Below are 21,710 nucleotides of genomic sequence, written 5' to 3'. Positions count from 1 at the left end.
TCCCTTTCTGCGGTCCATCTGAAGGGCTCCCTCAATCTTCAGGCGGATTTCCTGAGTCGTCGGGATGTTCATCCAGGGGAATGGAGCCTGGATCAGGCAGTGTTCTGCTCTCTAGTGGCAAGGTGGGGTGCACCAGAGGTGGACCTCTTTGCCTCAGCAGAGAATCGCAAGGTCGCAACATATTTCTCCCTGAACCCAAGGGACGAGGCTTTAGGGGTAGACGCTTTCTGCCACAGTTGGTCCTTTCGCCTCGCTTACGCGTTCCCCCCTCTTCCTCTTCTCGCACGGGCCCTGAGGAAGATCAGAGACGAGGGGGTCCCAACTATACTGGTAGCCCCTCTGTGGCCCCGGAGGAGTTGGTACAGCTTGGTCATGACGCTAGGAATCGACGGCCCAGTCCTCTTAGGTTCGGACCCCAGCTTACTGTCACAGGGTCCGATTTTCCATCCGGCTCCTCAGAAACTCAACTTGGCTGCCTGGCTTCTGAGGCCCGGGCACTGAAGGCTCAAGGGCTTTCTGACAAAGTTGTGGCTACGCTGCAGAAGAACCGTAAACCTGTGACTAATAGTATATACAACAAAATCTGGAAGAGATTTTCCTCCTGGTGTGGTTCTCGGCCTCCTGACCCTTTTCGGCCTAATATTGCGCAGATTCTGGACTTTCTCCAAAGTGGTTTAGACTTAGGTCTTAGGCCCAGCTCCCTGAAAGTTCAGGTGTCAGCACTCAGTGCAGTCTTTGACACGGCTCTGGCAGATCATCGTTGGATCCGTCGGTTCTTTGTGTCCGCTGGTAGACTCTGTCCACGTCGGAGGGTCCTGACGCCTCGCTGGGATCTCAATGTGGTCCTTACAGGACTATCTCAATCTCCGTTTGAACCTCTGTGCTCTTGTAACATTCGTTCCCTTTCTCACAAGACTGCTTTTCTTGTGGCTATTACATCTGCTCGCAGAGTCGGCGAACTTCAGGCTTTGTCTGTTAGGGAACCTTATCTGACCATCAGAGATGACAGCATTGTTTTTCAGCTGGACCCTTCCTTCCTTCCCAAGGTGGTTTCGGATTTTCACCGTTCGCAGTCCATCGTCCTGCCTTCATTCTGTCAGACTCCTCGGACTCCGGGTGAGGAAGTGTTTCATTCTTTGGATGTCCGTCGGATAGTGTTGCACTACCTAGAGGTTACTGCTTCTTGGCGCCTTGATTCTAACCTGTTCATCCAGCCCTTTGGCCGCAATAAGGGCAAGAAGGTGGCTAAGAGTACAGTCGCCAACTGGATTGTGCGAGCAATTAGAGATGCATACCTCGCTCAGCATCTCTCTCCGCCTACTGGATTCACGGCGCACTCCACCAGGGCTACCTCTGCCTCCTGGGCCGAACGGGCAGGGGCCTCCCCTGAGCAGATCTGCAAGGCGGCTACGTGGTCTTCGCTCCATACCTTCACGAAGCATTATCGTCTGGATCTGGATTCCAACAGGGATTTGGCCTTTGGCAGGAAAGTCCTGCAGGCTGTGGTCCCCCCCTAGGTATCAATTCTTTGGTATTCCTCCTATGCTGTCGTGGAAGGGACTAGAGAAATAAGAATTATTCTTACCGATAATTCGCTTTCTAGGACCTTCCACGACAGCAGGTAATTCCCTCCCCTATGTATTCATGTATTCCTGAATGTGTAGTACTTCTCATATGCTATGGATTCTTTGTAAGACACTGGCTATGGGAGGTGGGAGGGTCCTTTTAAACCTCTTGAACTTCCTGTCCCAATTAGGGCGTGGAGAGACAACCTCCTATGCTGTCGTGGAAGGTCCTAGAAAGCGAATTATCGGTAAGAATAATTCTTATTTTTTTTTTTTTTTTTTTTTTTACTTATTTTTACATTTACTGGGAGCTGCCTGGATACATTTTGATTTATATTGATGAGTACTGGTTAATGTAGATTGATGTTGTACATGGGGAAAAAAGGAAATTTTGCTTCCTCATCATAATGTAGTCAGAGATCCTAATTCCAGTGATGTGTCACTTACTGAGCTGGAGTGTATGACAGCGTCACTGCCTGCGGGCAATCAGGATGGCAAAGATGGTGGATCGCTCTATTGTGGAACGCCCAGCTGTGGGTCTTATAGGGGAAATTAGGTTGCTCTAGAACAGCGGCCCCCAACCGTTCTGACCTTGAGAGCCACATTCAGTTTGAACAGGGTCGCAAGTCATATTTAGCTCCCGCTCCTCAGTAGTGACACCCAGATATCCGTCCCAGTATAATGACAGCCAAAGCTTTCCACAGTGATCACACAGAGGCAGTATACCAAATATATAGTGGCGCAATATGGATCTGCTCTTGTTTGTAGGGCTACTCACAAATATCACCATCCGGAGACCTTCTCTTCACTGCTGTTTGCTAGACCTGGTGTTAATGTACCAAGCTGCAGACAGCCACGAGCCACAGATCATAGGCCCGCGAGCCACGTAGGGCTCTCAGACTACAGGATGGGGACCCCTGCTCTATAATATAGAGAGCGTTGTTTGGGCGCTCTGGTAGCACACAGATGGGCTGTATTTACACTTTATGCGAGACCAATATATTTTATACTAAGTTTTTGCACCTAGTTGGAATCCATTTCACAAGAACATAATTTTATGGCGTTCACATTTCCTGTCAAGAAACACTTGGCTGTCTCAATGAGACATATTACAGCCTTAGGGGGTTTAGGACCATCATATCTGCAACTTGTGACCCAGAATAGTTCATGCCAAAATACATTCATTAAAGGGAATCTGTCAGCAGGTTTTTGCCACCTAATCTGAGAGGAGCATAATGTAGGGGCAGAGACCCTGATTCCAGTGATGTGTCACTTACTGGACTGCTTAGTGTAGTTTTGATAATCTACTGCTGATTAATCAATGATTTTATCATTAGAGGACTACTTGGCGTGCTGCAGATAGTCCAGCATATTTATGAGCTCTGTATAACTGCTAGATCTGCAGCAGAGAAAACATTGATTATATCAAAATGACAGCAAACAGCTCAGTAAGTGACAGATCATTGGAATCAGGGTCTCTGTCTCTACATTATGCTGCTCTCAGATGAGGTAGCAAAAGCCTGGTGACAGATTCCCTTTAAATAAATGAGGCCTTTGAGGTGTCAAAGGACGGTATCCATCCCATACTTAGTCTTTGAGAAAATTGTCCAGATGGTCAGACTGCATAAAAAAATGTTACGGATTCCCTGTTCCCATTCTGACTATAGCCAGTCCTGACACAAGGATATAAACCAGCCGCTGTCTAAGAGGTCACTGCAGTGACCAGCTGAGCGCGGCGTCCTCCTCTGTATCCAGAAGAAGCAAATATGTGAGGCTGAAGCTCAGCAAAGGGGCAGGGAGGCAAACGTCACATACATATATATATATATATATATATATATATATATATATATATATATATGAAATTTATATTTCCTTTTTGGGGCTGTCTAGTCAGAGTCGTGGAGTCGGAGCTCATTTTGGTGGAGTCGGTATAAAATGCACCGACTCCGACTCCTAAAATATATAATACATTGGGGACAGGAGTGCAATGCAGAATGTGCTGAATATTTTACTAAATAATAACATTTAGTATAATGCTTATATTTAAGTGAAAAATGTATTGTAGTGCAATGTGAACATCAGACATTTAATCATTTATATGATACAATAATCAAGATATTTAGAACATAAAATATATTTATTGGAATACAAAAAACTAATACATTGTAAATATGTAATACAATATGTAATATATATATATATATATATATATATATATATATATATATAATATATATATACACACACAAGATATGTATGTGATCTACTGTATATTACATTGTGTATTACATATTTACAATTTATTAGTTTTTTGTGTTCTAAAGTTGTATTCCAATAAATATATTTTATGTTCTGTCCAAATATCTTGATTATTGTATCATAAAAATTATGAAATGTCTGATGTTCACATACACATGTTCATGTATTACAATAAATTTTTCACCTAACTATAAGCAATATATGTAGGAGTCGGTGCAAGAGAAATTGAGGAGTCGGAGTCGAATGTTTGGTTTACCGACTCCACAGCCCTGGGGGGCAGAGGGGGGAGTAGACAACACCTTTAATATACAGCTCATGCGCAGATCTGTAACCTGTAAGAAAAGGGCACAATGTCGTTTGATTATTGTGATGAGCACAGTTCTATCCTTCCGTGTGTTACACTAAGGATACATGGCCACGATCAGGGCTATGTGGGATATTTTATATTTTCACTGTGATCTCCTGAGAAGGAGACTCTCTCGTCTATGCAGGAGAAATTGCCATGCTGCTGATAGGAAACCCGCACCGCAGGTCAGTTTCGTTAAAATGAAGCGCAGTGGGCTGGAGATATCTATTAATGCCATCTAACGTACTGTACAGCGCAGCATCTAAAACACTACCAGTCCTGATCGTGGCCATATTGCTTCTAGATGTGTCAATTTGGCTCATTAATGTACCTCAAAGAGAACCTGTTGGGCGACTCGTGCTGCTAGAACCACGAGCAGCATGAATTGCAGCCAGGTGTATATTCTGAACACTCTGGTGCTTCAGAGACAATATACTTTGCAGATCAGATCCATAGTCATAGAGGTAGCCAGTCCGGCTCTTCCCAGCACTGGGCTAGTCTGGTCTCCGGCTATGTTCCTTGGCCAGATATTTAGAGCATAGCATCTCTGAAATATTGAAGCCTTTAGAAAATGATATACCTGGCTGCAGTTGGGCTGTGGTTCATGCTGCCTGCGGCTCGGGCCACATGGATCGCCCGACAGGCTTAGTTTATTAATCACTAATCAACAAAACGATCACTAAGGCTGCGTGCGCATATCAGAATTCATAGCGTTTTGGACGCACTGTGTTTTCACTGCTTCCAAAACGTTGTGTTGCACAGTGGATGGGATTTACAGGAATCTCCTGCCCTCTGTGCTTGTTTTTCCGCAGCGTAAACTGACCTGCGGTGCGGCTTTCTAAGCCTCATCATATCAATTGTTTGCTGCGGAGATGCGAGTGGTCTCCACAGGGAGAACAGGTAGAAGGACCACAGCAACCCGAGCCCTGATTATAGGCACAGGCAGCTGCGGTCTCCTGCGGAGAACACTCGAGGCCCTGCAGGAGAGTACACGCTGCGTCTAGGATTCATCATGTCCGGATCATGGGCTTGTAGCCTAATACCATAGTTGTCCCCACAGCTTACACCGAGCATTGTCCTACTGATAACAATGAAACAAGCCGATCCCCCAACAAATAAGCGTTTTGCACGTCCCTGGGTGATTCCTGGCACGTTAACACCGGTGATGATCTGCATGTGTAAATGCCCAAATAAGGCTGCTTTCACACATCCATTTTTTGCTGAGCGGCACAATACGGCGCTTTGCAGAAAAAACGCAAACGTTTTTTTTTTTGCCACCGGTTGCGTTTTTTCCGCATAGACTTGCATTAGCGCCGCATTGTGCCGCATGGCTTTGCGTTGCGTCCATTTTTTGCCGGATGCGGCATATTTAGCCCATGCGGCGGATGGAACGTTGCCTGGCACGTTTTTTTTGTGCGGAAAAAAAACCTCATCGCGCTGGATCCGGCGCGATTTACAATGCAAGCCTATGGACGTCGGATGCGTTTTTTTTGCACTGCACATGCTCAGTATTAAGCCTCTTCCGTCAAAAAATGGACGATCTGCATGGAAAAACTTATGCAACGGATCAGGTTTTTTCGCCGCATCCATTGCATAGGTTTTTGAGCTGGATTGAGCCGCACTGCAAAAATCGGATGTGTGAAAGCAGCATAAGCCTCTTAGTTACTGATTGCTGTGTCTTGTGCAGAGCTGCGGTGTCTGTACAGTGTGACACACAGGATGCCGCTCTTTGCCCTGGTGTCTTCAGGCTCCCACACTCCTCGCTTCCTTCCTGTGCAGCTTTATAGAAACTCTCACGTTTCAGGGGCCCCGGACATGTCGGCTGCACAGCTCCATTCTCTATGTACTGTGTGGTTTGGTTTACAGCCTTTACATTTTTGTCTGCTTTATTCCTGCAGACTCATCATCTTTGGTTAAATAGGACTAGTTACCTTTCTGGTTATTGTGCGTACACATTCTTAAAATTCTGTGTAAGACAATATGTGCAGCTTTGTGTATGAGGGTATGTGGACGCTGCGTCTTCCAGGTAGATTCTGCCTGGAACCCTCTGAAAAAGCTCTCAATAAACATCAAAAAATAAGCATCTGCATTGCAATGTCAAAACGTCTTTCTGTGACATGTGCCATCTTTTGTACCTTTCTTTTGTTTCAGGCTTTGAAAGCCGTTAAGTGACTAAAAATCCTGACCAGTCTTCAGGCAGCTTCTGCGTGGAATAATAATTTTTCTTTCTATATCACCAATATATTCCACACCACTTTACATTTCAGAGGGAACATGTATAGACTATATATAAGACCTTACAGAGTAACGCAGATCAACAGAAACCAAGGGGTCAGTCAGATATACAGAGACTGAGGATATGTAGGGTGGTGCAGGTCTTTGTGGGTGAGAGTGATAGTTTATATTGGACTCTGTATTGGATGGTCAACCAGTGCAATGGCTGGAACAGGGTAGAAGCATCTGTGTAGTAGTTGGAGAGGAATAGGATCCTGCTGCATTCAGAGTGGAGAGTTTAGTAAGCGGGAGACAGATTAGTAGAGTAGCAATGGTGCAGACAAAAATTAATAAGGCGAGGTGCGAAAGGTTGCATTTTTTTGCGCTTTTGTTGCATTTTTAACTGCACTGTGTCAATGACAAACTACACGCTTTTGCTTCCCCAGCAAAGTCTGAGAAATCAGAATTTCCATGCGCACGTTGCAGTTTTTTTTTTTTCTTGTCAGCGTTTTATTTGTCAAATATTTGTCAAAATCTTTGCCAAAAAAAGCAGCATGTCAATTCTTTTCGCGTTTTTGTCATGTTTTGTTACCCGTAGAACTCAATGTGGGGGATGAAATTGCAGGAGCCAAAATATCTCTCTCTCCGCTTCATATTAACCGATCACCGGCGCGGCTGTCGCGCTGCTCCCGCAGCCTCTAATTCTTCTTCCTGACCCGCTCATTAGGCTTATAGATACTCACTGTTTCCCCATCTGTGATTGGTTGCCGTCAGACGCGCCCCCACGCTGAGTGACAGCTGTCTGACTGCAATCAATCACAGCTGCCGGTGGGTGGGTCTATATAGTGCGGGAAAATAAATAATTTAAAAAAAGGCATGCGGTCCCCCCTAATTTTGATACCCAGCCATGATAAAGCCTCACAGCTGAGGGCTGGTATTCTCAGGCTAGGGAGACCCACATTATTGGGAGCCTCTCCAGCCTAAAAATATTAGCCAGCAGCCGCCCTGAATTGCCACATCCATTAGATGTGACAGTCCCAGGACTTTACCCATCTCATTCTGATTGCCCTGATGCGGTGGCAAACAGGAGTTAATGGCAGCCAATAGCTAATGAGCAAGGGGACTAGTCCCCTGGGTGTTTCTCCCCTTGCTAGTCAGCACCATTATCATGTTAGCATACCCACAGGGGTGTACTAACATGCTAATGGGGACGACTAGCAAGGGAAGCAACGCCCTTGGGACTAGTCTCCGTGCTCATTAGCATACGGTAAAAGATCTTTAGAAATACTCTTTCTAAAGATCTCTTTATCTATGCTAGTGTATACAGGGATGGTCAGGCAGGGATTAGCAATATGTACCCAGAACTGCTCGTGACTCTGGGTGCATATTGTACCTGACAGGTTCCCTTTAAGTTCTGTTCTGGACCCGAATCTCATTTGAAGTCACTGATTGGCAGTTCAGGTCTCCGCCCACATACAGCCAGCCAAAAACTGAGCATTTCCGTGGGAGGGAAGCCAGGGTTTTTCCATTTTTTAATTTTTTTTTGTGGGTGCTGATTTAATCTGACAGAGTCGCATTGGGGGTAACAAAAGGGCTATCAAACACTACAAGCTGGTCACACTGAGCGAGCACCAAGTGATGATCGCTCTAGTGGTTTGCATACGTTAAGCTAGTTACTAACATTACCTTGACAAGGAACCTGTCATATAAAATAAAGTGCTATTATCCTGCAGATATGGGTTTAATCTGCAGGTTAATAGCTTTCTCACGCTGTGCAGACTCTGCTCTGAGAGCTCCAATGTAGAGAAGAAATTTCAGTGATAGGGATGCTTAAGACACCACCATGGGCATAGTGAGCGGTGGATTAATCTCGCCCCCCACACTGACTGATAGCTGACTTCTTATTGGTGCATTGTTGGGCCGGCTGTCAGTCAGTGCTGGGGTGGGATTACAGCCACCGCTCACCATGCCCAGGGCGGTGACAGAAGCTGCCCGGCCGCATCTTTATGACTGAAAGCCTGAGGCTGCTGGAGGAAAAAAGTTCACCTCCTCTTTGAAGTGGGGCTCTTGATGTGGCAGCTACACGGCGTCAGAATGCTATTAACCTGCAGATTAGCCTTTTATCTGCAGGTTAATAGTGCTTTTTTTACATTATCGATTGCCTTTTATTATACACGTGTTTTGAAAGGAGTTAACACACTAAAGTGCTGATCCCTTCTGCACAAATCTAGTGATAGGTCTCCTTCTTACCTTAACTGATATGTATTATTAAAAGCTAAGCTAAAGATTTCAAGGGCATAAAATGAAGCTGACCTTTTATAATACCTTCCGTTATCAGGTCTCCGCTCACCGCGCCAAATCTCTGACCCGTCATCTCTGTATGGAATCATGTGATGGCATTATCAATAGTATATTGATATATTGATAAGTTTTCTGTATTTTTACAATACCGCTCACGCGGCGGATGTGCAAATTGCGCTGCTGCAGAACCTCACAAGAATTAGACCTGTTGTCATTCTATAGGGTTAATAATCACAGCTTTTCAATGCAAAATTTGCGGGATAAAAATATTTATTTCCCCAGTGGCACGGATAATTTACTTGGAACGTTTGTGATGTCTGTTATCAGAGTTGATGAAACGCCGTTCTCACGCATGGGATGCAGATTACATATAGACTTCCATAGACCGCAAGAAATCTGACCTCTGATCACACCTGTGAAGATCTTCAGGGGAAGCGCTATGGCCGATATAACACATCGCAGTCTGAAAATTTCACAAACCCAACTATTGTCACCGATAGATTACCTGTTGTAGTCCCCTAACTTATAAATTAATGAGACTGCAATTCTCAATATTTTCTGAATGTATTATAAAACCTTTTGTAGTCTGTCCTGCTGCAAATGCAAATATCGGAGCAGAAAGATTGTCTAGTTTATTAAAGGAGCCCTCCGATGAAGGTTATTATTATTGATGAGATGAGCGAGCATGCTCACCACTGCTCGGTACTCGGTCGAGTATAGCCGGTGCTCAAGTCCCTGCCCCGCGTGTTTCTCGGCTGCTAGATAGCCAATAAGCATGCAGGGATTGCCTGTCATACACGGTAATGCCGTAGCCATGTTGGCATTACTGTGAGTGGCTGGCCACATCGCATCATTAGGTCTTCTATGAGATCTAGGTTGATCTAGGATGGAGTGCTTAGATTAGAGCAGGGTTTGTACACTTGCACACTTTAATGCCTTTCATGTGGCACTAAAGGGTGTTTTTAGCCTTGTTTAACCTAAAAAATAATTAAAAAAAAATAAAGTTTTGGGGTCCCACTTATTTTTGATAACAAATCAAGGTTAAGTAGACAGTTGGGGGCTGGTATTATCAGACTGGGAAGGTCCATGGTTATTGGGTCCTACTTGGACTAAAAATAGGAACCCAAAGCAACCCCAGAATTGGTGCATCCATTAGATGTTCCAATTCTGGCAGTGACCCTGGCTCTTCCTGACTCTCCTAGTGCAGTGACAATCGGGGCAATGGTTCATGGGGTTAATGTCAGATGTGTAGCGCCAGCTGGCATCAAGCCCCAGTATTACTAATGGGTAGGCATTTATCAGACACCCCCGTTACTAACCCAGAAAAACTGTTTATTTGAATAGACTCCAGCCCCCCAAGCCTTTGTTCACCATTTTATTATAAAAAAAAGTCCAAGAACCCCAAATGCAGCTTCGGTGACTGTGAATAGCAGTAAAGTGCATCTGTTCTCAGGCGCTGGGTAGTGATAACACTCATCAGTGTCGCCGGATCTTGCTGAGCGCAGCGTTGAGTCTGTGGCTCTGATGAGTTATCGTCACTTCCTGAAGAAGCAGCTTGTAATCACTTTGAAATGCATTGAATATAAAACACTTCTCTCCACTGATGTGTCCTGGATCTTTCTTCAGAAAATCTTCAACAGCAGCTCGGAGTGAACTCGTCTTTGTCTTTTTTTTTATATTTATTGTCTGCACCGTCCTGTGAACGTGTGTATCTGCTCTATTATTAAAGGGAATCTGTCAGCAGGTTTTTTCTGCCTCATCTGAGAATAGCATGATGGAGGCAAAGAAATCCTGAATCCAACAGTGTATCACTTAGATTACTGAGTGTAGCCATTCTTACACAATCAGAAATTTTAGGTTTAGGCATGTAGCAGAGTCCGGAGGGCTGTCCCAGATTGTACTTTGACGGTGAGGTGTCAATCACAGCGGGAAGCGTATAGGACTAATCTGCACTTGAGTTTCTAGTCCTGTAATGATAAGTGTCCTGCTGCTTAAACAAACATAGCAAATAAACAACAGATTGGACTGTGAGAATCTTTGCTCTTTAGGCTATGTGCCTACGGGACTAGGTACCCGCAGGTTTGTCCGCAGGTTTACCGCAGCTGCTCCCCGGAATCCGCAGCTATCCATTGCTGCGGTATATGTGCGGAGTTGTTGCGGTAAACCTGCGGAACAAGTGCGGAAATACCTGCGGAATTCCTGCTCTGTATCTCCATAATGGATGAGCGTCAGTTCCGCAGATATTTCTGCAGGAATAATTGACATGTAGTTACGTGCGGCTGCGGGACATCCGCAGCATATTCCGCAGCCGCACATATACCGCAGCATGGACACAGCACTATCCAAATCCCATAGGATAACATGGGGAGTCTGTACTTGCTAGAACCTGCGGATTTATCTAGAAAATCCAGATAAATCCTCACGTTTTCCGCAGCAAAATCCGCATGCACATAGCCTTAGTGTTCTTTCATCATGCCTCTTAGGCGGACTTTACATCTGCGTTATTCTGCCGCAATGCTGTATCCGGCACAAATGCGGTACAGTTGAGTGGAATCGCGGCAAGATAAGTTCACATTATCTTGCCGCGATTCCACTGTATTGAACTGTACCGCATTTCTGATGGATCCGGCATTGCGGCAGAATAATGCTGATCTGTGCGCAGCCTTTAACTACTTTTTGTAAGCCCGCCCCCAGCAATGTGCATTGGACAGTGAAGGATGTCAATCAGCGGAGTGGGCGGGGTTATATGTGGCTCTGCATTCTGAGCTCTGCAGCAGAGAAAACAAGAAATCTATCAAAATGACAGAATCGGGGACTCTGCTCCTACATTATGTTGCTCTCACATTACATGGCAAGAACCTGGTGTCAGATTCCCTTTAATATCACAAAAGAAAATGGCGTTTAACTAGTATATGGACAAGACCAGCACTATCGTATTATTAAAGCAATGCACAGGTGTACATCTGCCCTGGTCAATATACAGACATGAACTAATATTTAAAAGTTATTCCCGTCTCCAAAATCCCATCCCAATATGTAATAATAATATTAGCAAATACCTCCAATTAGAAATGTAGTATAGTTCTCCTGATATAGCCATGTCTCTCACCTCATGTGCAGGGAATTGCAACTTAGGTATTCATGGTTACATCCACTCATACAGTGACAGTTAGTTGCTAGTGGATGTAACTATGGATACCTAAGCTGCAATGCCCTGCACGTGAGGTAAATGACCTGTCTATATCAGGAGAACTATACTACATTTCTAATAATCACCCCCGCTACATTTTGGGATATGATTTTGGACACAGGAATATCCTTTTTAAATCATTTTTTTGTTACTTGTTTTTTAATTTTGGCAATCTCTTTTTTTCTCTTTTTTTCTCTAACCACATCACAATCCAAGGTAAAGTGAATCCTTTTTAGGATCACCCCCCCCCCTCTATACACTGACTATATGGACATGTAGATCACAGGAAGCCGAATAAAATGATACATTGATATCTGCAATCCAACATTTTATTCCAGAGAAATCTGAATTTCTCTTAATATGTAACTGAGCTGTTAGGATCTATGGGCCGGACATAGATCTCCACAGCTAACCAGATAAGTGCGGTCTGACACATGGCACCCCCAATCATTAGCTGTTATTTGACCCTTTATGTCTTTTGCATTATGTATTTGGGTTTGTGGTTGCCCTCTTGTCCATGCACCCTTACCCACCCAGCTTTGACAGACAGGTTTTTGAGTTACCGTATTCCTCATCCTTTCTCTTCCCAAATGCATTAGCCATATAGAGAGGTTTATCACTAGAGTCAGGGTCCATACAATGAAGTCACCTTGTGGATGGCCGAAACATTTTCTCATAAAAAATAAGGTTATGAGGCTGATTTTTTTTTTTTATCTGAACAGCAACAGTGCAATTAATGTATTCACTAAAAGGAACCTGTCACGTCCCCAAACGCTATTAACCTGCAGATATGAGGTTAATCTGCAGGCTAATAGCATTACAAAGTAGCTGGCACACCGCATTGAGAATGGGGCTACCAGGAGGAAAAGAACTTTATTCCTCCCAGCAGTCTCCGGCTTTCAGTCATGGAGGCGTGTCTTCAACCACTGCTCAGTACGTAGTGCACAGGCTCTAGTGTAGTGAGCGAGGCTGCACACGTCTAGTTGGTATATGGCTTACTAGTGCTGAATACGCCACCTGTTCAGCGAAAAGGAATTTATACTCCTTATACACAATCCATTAAACACACAAGTGCTCTCCACAAGGCATGAGATCGCCATAATAAAAATGTACATCGTGGACTGGAGTCAGGCAGCTGCCCAAGGGTCATTAAGAGGATAAATCCATGGTGGTCACACATTTGGACAAAAATGGCAATATTTATCTTATGATTATTGTTTTTATGTTCTTTAACCTTTTTGAGCACTGGGTAATGAGAACAGCTGAGAAAATAATACATGTCCCAGTGTATCGTAACGTCTATTTCTGTTTGTTTTGCAGTTTTCTTATCAGTCACAAGATGTCAAAGGTAAGAAAAAACAAACCACGTGTAATAAGACATCATGTGTTTAATGTAATAAAATGGACAAGGCTTCATTGACAGCTGAACTCGGGAATAAAAGGTGTAATGTGGTTTACACCCAAATTTACAGGGATTTTTATTTACAACTGCTGCAACATTAGTTTTTAAAGGAACTCATATATATATATATATATATATATATATATATATATATATATATATATATATATATATATATATATATATATATATATATATATATATATATATATATATATATATATATATATATATATTTCTTGCCATTGAAATAATCCTAGGCTATGTTCTCACATTGTCTTTTTTGCTGTGGGTTTTTATCTGCAGCCTAAACCTGCTACTCTTGGCAGTAAAAAAAAGCTGCTTCCAAAAAGCTGATTTTGCTGCTTTTTTGGCTTTGTTTTTGGTTATTTGTCTACAGTACATGTTCAATAAAGTTAGTTTCATTCACCACAAAAGCAGCAAAAATGCAGCGTTTTTACAGCTTTTTTTGTACTTTCTCATTGCTTTCAATAGTGAAAAAAGCAGAAAAATCCTGAAAGAATCGACATGCTGCTGCTGTCAAAAAACGCAGCAGTTTTCCCATTTCAGTCAGGAATGAAAGCAATCATGTTCATAAGATTCTGGAATCTGATAGTTTTTGCTGGTACTGTAAAAAGCAGCTTTTACTTTTCAAAAAAACTGCAAAAAAAAACCCCCAGCAAAAACGCAACGTGTAAAGATAGTCTAAGGCTATGTGACCACGGGAGAAAATACATGCGGATTTTGTCTTGGAAAACCTGTGGATTTTCGGTATTTTCCAGACAAATCCGCAGGTTTACGCAAGTACAGACACTCCCCATGTTATCCTATCGGATTTGGGGAGTGCTGTATGTGCAGCTGCGGGTGTCCCACAGCCGCACATAACTGCATGTCAATTATTCATGCGGATTGTGCCGCTTAGATCTCTATACTTACCTGCCTTGATTGAAGACACCGGAGACTCTTCCCTTGGAGAAGAGCGGGACGGCGCTAAGAGTAGGCTGCAAGAAGTGGGCGGGACCTGCACAAGCTGCGGTCATGTGACCGCCCGAATTCCGGTCTTCTGACAGCCGGAGCTCGTCCAGGAGCCGGCCGGAAACCAAGTTGCTGTGCAATACAGATAAGTATGAACCAGGCCCAAACTGACCATAGGGCAATTCTGGCAAATGCCAGATGGGCCGGTGCCTGTAGTGGGCCGCTGTATCTGCAGTCACCGCCGCGCTCCTCAGCAGTGTGTGCATGCCGGGCAGTATTATCTGCCATGCACAAACTAGCTGCAGCAGGACTAGGAGGCAGCGCTGTGCTGTGCTGGCCCTGTTGTGTGCTGCTGTGCCGGCCCTGGCATGCACACGCCCCTGAGGAGTGTGGCGGTGCCGGTGACCGCAGCTTCCTCCTTCCTATGCAAATGTATTTGCGTCTTTCAGATGTAAATACATTTGAACAGTGTCCCGGGACTGGGCCCCGCCCCCGACGTGCAGCAACGTGATGAGATCAGCACCTTGCTGACGTCATCACAGTGCTGTGGGCGCCACACAGGAGACATCAGGAAGCGGTAAGCGCTCCATGGAGGAGCCGAAGAGACAGGTTTAATTAATGGGGATGAGTGGGGAGGGGTTGAGGACACATAACGGGGGAATATTTGTGAAGGAACACAGCTTTGTGACAGGCAGGGGTGGTTACTTTATTCCGAGGGAGTGGGGGGCAGGAGCGTGTAGTGATGTGGTAGTGTAATTTGTGTGTGTAGGGGGTGATGGGGGGTGCATTGTATTATGTCTGGGGAGGGGGTAATGGAGGGTGCATTGTATTGTGTGTGGGGGGGGGGGTAATGGGGGGTACATTGTATTTTGTGTGTGTGTGTGGAGGGGTAATGGGGGTGCATTGACAATGACAGGGTATATAAGCCAAACCTGATGAAGCGAGACCCATCATTTCACAATCCACGAGGAGAAACCTTACCCACAGTTTTGTATGTTCCAGAAAATGAGTAAGATGTTTTCTGAGTGCGGTGTCTGTGTGCAACTTTTCTTATGTTTGCATGGATGACTTTGAGGTATTTATTACATTCCAGTGGCAGCAGGGTCTCCAGGCCCCAATCTGATTGTACTGAATAGTGGTAACATTGTATATCTGTCTATACTGAGTGCACTGGCATCTGGTTACAGGGGGCACCATGAGGCGGACCTTTCCTCCTTTCTGTCTTGCATACAGTGTACGATTGTTCAGGACTCTCATCACCTGTGATTTCCTCTATTTTTCTACATGAGACCGTGTATAATATGTTCTTCTTCCTCTTCCAGCAGGCGCAGTTCACTAATCCAGAAACCCCTGGATATGTTGGATTTGCTAATCTCCCAAATCAGGTTCACAGGAAATCTGTGCGAAAAGGATTTGAGTTTACCTTGATGGTTGTAGGTAAGAAAGGAACAATAAATTGAAATTAATGGTTTATTAAAACAAAAAATAACGGAACAAACAAAAAATTGCAGTCTCATCCTTCTGTGTGATCTTTCCTATAAAGCGCAGGTGATTTGGTCCTTTCACTTCCGGGGGATTTAGGATATCCAACTTACCTCTTTTGGGAGCAAGAGGACTTCAACTATTGGAAGTATCAATCCTATAAGTCTATATTGACCCTTTAATGAGCCTTTTCATATGACTTTGGATAAAAGCCAAACCAGAATCTCAATTTGCAGACACGGTGTTTTGGGGGTGCAGCCCCTCGAATGGATGTGATTTGGCTAGGTGAGAGAGTAAGAATGGGATCTATGGGTAAGGTTTCTCCTGGTGGAGTGTGAAATGCTGGGTCTGGCTTCATCATGTTTGGCTTATATACCCTGTCATATGCAAGGCTAGTTAAAGGGTCGATTTTGACTATTAGGATGGCTACTTCCAATAGGTGGAAGTTTCAGTTGAGAGATGTAAGAAGCTTGTTGATGGTTTTAGGAAGCGATTGCTTGCAGTTATTTATTCCAAAGGGTGAGGGTTCATTATTCTACATTTATCAACATTGGGCAGATCGGTGGCTCAGTGGTTAGCACTGCAGTCTTGCAGCGCTGGGGACCTGGGTTCAAATCCCACCCAGGACATAATCTGCAAGAAGTTTGTATGTTCTCCCCGTGTTTGCGTGGGTTTCCTCCCACACTCAAAAGACATACTGATAGTGAATGTAGCTTGTGAGCCCCAATGGGGACAGTGTTACCAATGTATGTAACGTGGTGGAATATGTTAGTGTCGCGGGCGGGGAGGGGGGCCGCTGCGCTCACCGCACTCAGGTCCGGCTCTGGGCTGCTGCTTGCTCGCCGCTGCTCGGTGGCTCGAGCGGTGGGCCGGATCCGGGGACTCGAGTGGCGCTCCTCGCCCGTGAGTGAAAGGGGTGGTTTGGGGTTGGAGGGTATGGTCCGTGACGCCACCCACGGTTTGTGGTGAGGTTGGGACACCACCGCTGCTCTGGACGGGGATCCCGAAGCGATGACAGGGAGCAGCCGAGATGTTTCTCTCCCCTCCGTGGGTAGGGGGGTTTGGTGGTCCCAGGGCCCGGTGAGGTGTCGGGGGAGGCAGGGTTGGCGAGGTGCAGGGTCGCGGGGGCAGCGCGGTGCCTGACGGCACGGTGGTACTCACTCAGCCAATGATGAATACAGAGTCTCCGGTAAAACAAATGGCTGGATGGACGGGTCCCGCAGGCGGCTGCGGTGGTTACTCCCGGACGGGTGGTGGTGGTTGCCTTTCCCTGCACCTGTTGTGTGTCTTCAGTCCCGATGGCTTCCCACCGGTAACCCGCTCCCCAGCTTGGATGTGTGCCGGAGGAGCCCCTTTTGCCCGCAGGCTCTGGCGCTGGGAATTCTAGCTGTGGCGGTAGCTGTATTTCCCTTTCTCGGTTTGGACGGTTGCCTTCTATCGGGTCTTTGCTGCTAGGAAACCCCGGAGGTTCCAGTCGCTAACGGATTTGACCGGTTTAACGGCGACTCCAAGCCTGGTCGGGGTCCGTAGGCCCTGCCGGTTGGTGCTAGCTTCTCTTTGCTCCCCGGTTCGGTACCGGCGGGCCACCGCCCATCCCCGGGCTTACGGTTCCGCGTCAATCGGCCTCTCCTGCAGACGGCCACCACCGTCTGCCAACCTTGCTCTTGGTGCCCGGGCCACGTACCCGGACACGGTCAGTCTGCTCTTTCTCCTCAACTACCACTTCTTGCTCCTTCACTTTCACTCTCCTTAACTACACTGACTTCCTTTCCCGCCTCCAGGACTGTGAACTCCTCAGTGGGTGGGGCCAACCGCCTGGCTCCACCCCACCTGGTGTGGACATCAGCCCCTGGAGGGAGGCAACAAGGATTTGTGTGTGACTGATGTGCCTATCTCGGGGTGTGGGGTGTGTTGTTGCAGTACCTGTGATGACCTGGCTTGTCCATGGCGCCACATTAGCACTATAAAAAATAAAAATTTAGAACATTAAATTTCATGTGCTATATGTTTTCCTATGCAGACATCTTATCCAGATCTGTAATATTTTACTGACAAGCTCAGTTTTTATTATGCTGTATAGTTTTGTGTCCTCAACAAAGACTTACACTTCATTTAGAGAATATAACATTTACAATGACTTTTTTTTTTTTTTAACTGCCCCTTAACAACCAATTTGTTACCCATGTGCTCATAGTTACCCCTAGTCCCGATGTCTGGAGCTTTAGTACAAAGCTGGTGTATAATTCAGTGTCCCATCACTGCTGCATGACCAACTTCCAGATTTGCACTCACCTCCTCCTAGAAATCCAGCGTGTTGGGTAGATGCATTCTTTCCTTGCTTACATGGTGCCATGAACATATTTTTGCATGTCATCTCTTAAAATGGCCTCAAAATCTTTTCACACTACTGATACCACACTATGCACAGTAGTTGCCAGGATCCACCCTCTTACCTTTCTTAACCCCTTCACGACCATGGACGGATATATCCGTCATGGATCGTGTCCCGGTAAGCCCCGCCCCCTGCCGCGGGCAGGCGGCGTGGATCGGCACACATATCAGCTGTTTTCAACAGCTGACATGTGTGCCTACATGTTCCGAGTGGAATCGCATTCCACCCGGAACATTAACCCCTTAGATCTCGCTGCCAAAGTCTGGCAGCGAGATCTATATGCGCGTGGCCATCTTTTTTACTTACCGCCGCCCCCTCCGGACGTCACGTGAGTGATCACGTGACGTTCGGTGGTTGCCATCGTAGCACAGGGTCATGTGATGACGCCTGGTGCTACGAAGTTTCACTTTCATTCTTCCTCGGCACGGAGCAGAGGAAGAAAGAAAGTGACTGACTATTTCTGCTGTTTACAGCGGTATAGCTGTAATCAGCAGATAGCGATCAGCAATCGGATTGCTGATCGCTATAGCCCCCTAGGGGGACTAGTAAAATAAAATAAAAAAAGTAAAAAAAAAGTTTTAAAAAATTAAAAAAAAAACAAAAAACCTAAAAGTTCAAATCACCCCCCTTTCCCCCCATTGAATATTAAAGGGTTAAAAAATAAATAAATATACACATATTTGGTATCGCCGCGTTCAGAAATGCCCAATCTATCAAAATATAAAATCAATTAATCTGATTGGTAAACGGCGTAGAGGCAAAAAAATTCCAAACGCCAAAATTACGTTTTTTGGTCGCCGCAAGTTTTACGCAAAATGTAATAACAGGCGATCAAAACGTAGCATCTGCGCAAAAATGCTACCATTAGAAACATCAGCTCGAGACGCAAAAAATAAGCCGTCACTGAGCCATAGATCCCAAAAAATAAGAACGCTACGTGTTTCGGAAAATGGCGCAAAACGTGCGCCACTTTTATTGGACAAACTTGTGAATTTTTTTTAACCCCTTAGATACAAGTAAACCTATACATGTTTGGTGTCTACAAACTCGCACCGACCTCAGGTATCATACCCACACATCAGTTTTACCATATAGTGAACACCGTGAATAAAACATCCCAAAAACTATTGTGCCATCACACTTTTTTTGCAATTTTTCCACACTTGGAATTTTTTTGCTGCTTTCCAGTACACCATATGGTAAAACTTATGGTTTTATTTAAAAGTACAACTTGTCCCACAAAAAACAAGCCCTCATATGGCAAGATTGACGGAAAAATAAAAAAGTTACGGCTCTCGGAAGAAGGGGAGCAAAAAACAAAAACGCAAAAACGGAAAGTGCCCCGGGGCTGAAGGGGTTAAAGGAGTTGTCCGACATAAGCTCCAAAAAATGTTTAAGCTAATCTGTTCTGTATTGTCATATAAATCCCCTGTACATTATTTATTTTTTTGTTTTCTAACTTTTGTTCCTCTTGAATTATCCCTTTATTCTCTGCAGCTCTTTGTTTACCTGCAGCTCAACCTAACTTGACATCTTCCTGGGCCAAACCTCACAGTCACAGCTGGCACCGCCCGGCCTCACTGTCCAGCCCTGCCCTCTGCACACTCATTGGCTGTCAGTATTCTGTCCAGCTTCAGTGTTCTGCCGCGCTCTCTGCACACACATTGGCTGTCAGTATTCTGCCCCAGCACCTGATAGATAAATGAATACTATGTAATGAAAATTATATATGGCTCCCAATGTGAGTCTATAGTAGATATATACACACATACACATACACCAACCCACACACACCTAAAGTTATATAATATATATAATCCCCCCCCTCATGCACCCTGTCTCCTCTGCCCCCCCAGCACCCCACTCCCCCCGCTCTTTCTCTCACCCGTGCACTGTCTTCTCTCCCCCTGCACCCTCTTCTCTGCCGCCCCCTCCCCCGCTCTGTCTCTAATCCATGCACTGTCTTCTCTCCCCCTGCACTCTCCTCTTTGCCACCCTACCGCTCTGTCTCTCCCCCGGCACTCTCTTCTCTGCCGCCCACTCCCCCTGCTCTGTCTCCCATCCGTGCACTGTCTTCTCTCCCCCTGCACTGTCTTCTCTGCCGCCCACTCACCCGCTCTGTCTCTCACCCGTTCACTGTCTTCTCTCCCCCTGCACTCTCTTTTCTGCCGCCCCTTCCTCCCGCTCTGTCTCTTATCCGTGCACTGTCTTCTCTCCCCCTGCACACTCTTCTCTGCTGCCCCCCCGCTCTGACTCTCCCATGCTTTATCTTCTCTATGCTGTGATGAGTGCAGCCTGCTTACAGCTAGGTGATGCAGAGCTCAGTGCTGTTGTTCACTGGTGTCAGGTGACGTCCCTGCTCTCTGCTCCTGGCTGCATTCAAAAGCCAGGAGCTCTGGAGGCTGCATTCATTAGAGTGAGGAGAAAGACAGCACATGGGGAAGGGGGACACAGTTACCCGGGCATCATACATCACAATGAGCTGTGGCAAACAGTGCTGGTGGTGTCCTAGACAGAGAGGGCAACCCTGTTTGTCCAGGACCTGGGCACATACAGGGCACAGATAGCAGCTCACAGTGAGCAGGGGAGAGTACGGAATGTGGGGAAGGGGCGGATAAGGATGAGAGGGGCGGGGGCTCATCGCACCGACCGGCTGCAGGGCGGCAACATGACGTCGACTGTGATGCCCGTCAACAAGGTCCAGCCCCCGGATGCAGCAAAATCACGGCAGGAGGGGGTCACATGACCGCTCTGAGCCAGGGGAGAGGGGCTGACAGCAGGGCACATAGGTAGTTACTATCTACTTACCTGCCCCAATGTAGCCCAATAGTGAAATTACAAAAAATAAACTGGATAACCCATTTAAATATCAGTACCTCGTCAGCCATTCTCCAATTCTGTGGAATCGACCCTGTTACAAGAGAGTTTTAGGTAACGCAGAAAAAGCAATTTGTCAGTTACTGAGCTCAGCTCCCTCAATATCCGTAGATGAATGCCATCCGGCCTGGGAACTTTGTCAGTGATTAGCTTAGATGCAGCCGCACTTCTACTTGTCTTAATTTAGTTACCTTGGGTGGTGAACGTTGACTTCTGTCTTGCTGACTGATACCTGCCATTGGCAGGTCAGTGGTGAGCACAGATGAAAGTACATGGGTAGAATATCTCCCTCTGTATATGCTGTGTCTTGGCCATCGAAGCCTGTGCAGCGGAACAGTCTTGCAAATACTTCTGCAAAAATATAAAAGGAACTGACCACTTCCTTTCTCTTCGTTGGGAATACAATATGATCCTGTACATTGATCCTATATGCCAATGCACAATACCTCTGCAATTTAATGACACCGTTTTCTGCACCATGCGTAAATGACCTGAAATGTGTCTGCTCCAATCAAGCAGAGTGTGACCCATTCAGGAGCTTCTCACAATCTCAGAAACACGCACGGCCATGAAAGGTCTGAGCAGGATGGTACGAGCAGCGTATATTCTGAGCTGTTCATGGCCTCTAAGATCATGTACATAGTTTCACAGAAAACTATTATAATGCAACTGCAAAGCTGTTGCTCCAAATTATACAGAATTGA

General features: G+C 45.6%; 1 protein-coding gene across 1 annotated transcript in view; it reads left to right on the top strand.

Annotated features, from left to right (window-relative positions):
* Positions 1-21,710, top strand: part of SEPTIN2 (septin 2) — a 118,595-nt gene that overhangs the window by 7,797 nt on the left and 89,088 nt on the right. Inside the window, exons 2-3 of the mRNA XM_075340856.1 lie at positions 13,199-13,226; positions 15,578-15,692. Of these exons, the coding sequence (XP_075196971.1) occupies positions 13,218-13,226; positions 15,578-15,692 (124 nt within the window). The 5' untranslated portion in view covers positions 13,199-13,217. The remainder of the gene's footprint in view (positions 1-13,198; positions 13,227-15,577; positions 15,693-21,710) is intronic.

The sequence above is a fragment of the Anomaloglossus baeobatrachus genome, chromosome 3 (assembly GCF_048569485.1).
Source record: "Anomaloglossus baeobatrachus isolate aAnoBae1 chromosome 3, aAnoBae1.hap1, whole genome shotgun sequence".
Lineage (NCBI taxonomy): Eukaryota > Metazoa > Chordata > Amphibia > Anura > Aromobatidae > Anomaloglossus > Anomaloglossus baeobatrachus.
This window is presented reverse-complemented; position numbering and strand designations above follow the sequence as displayed.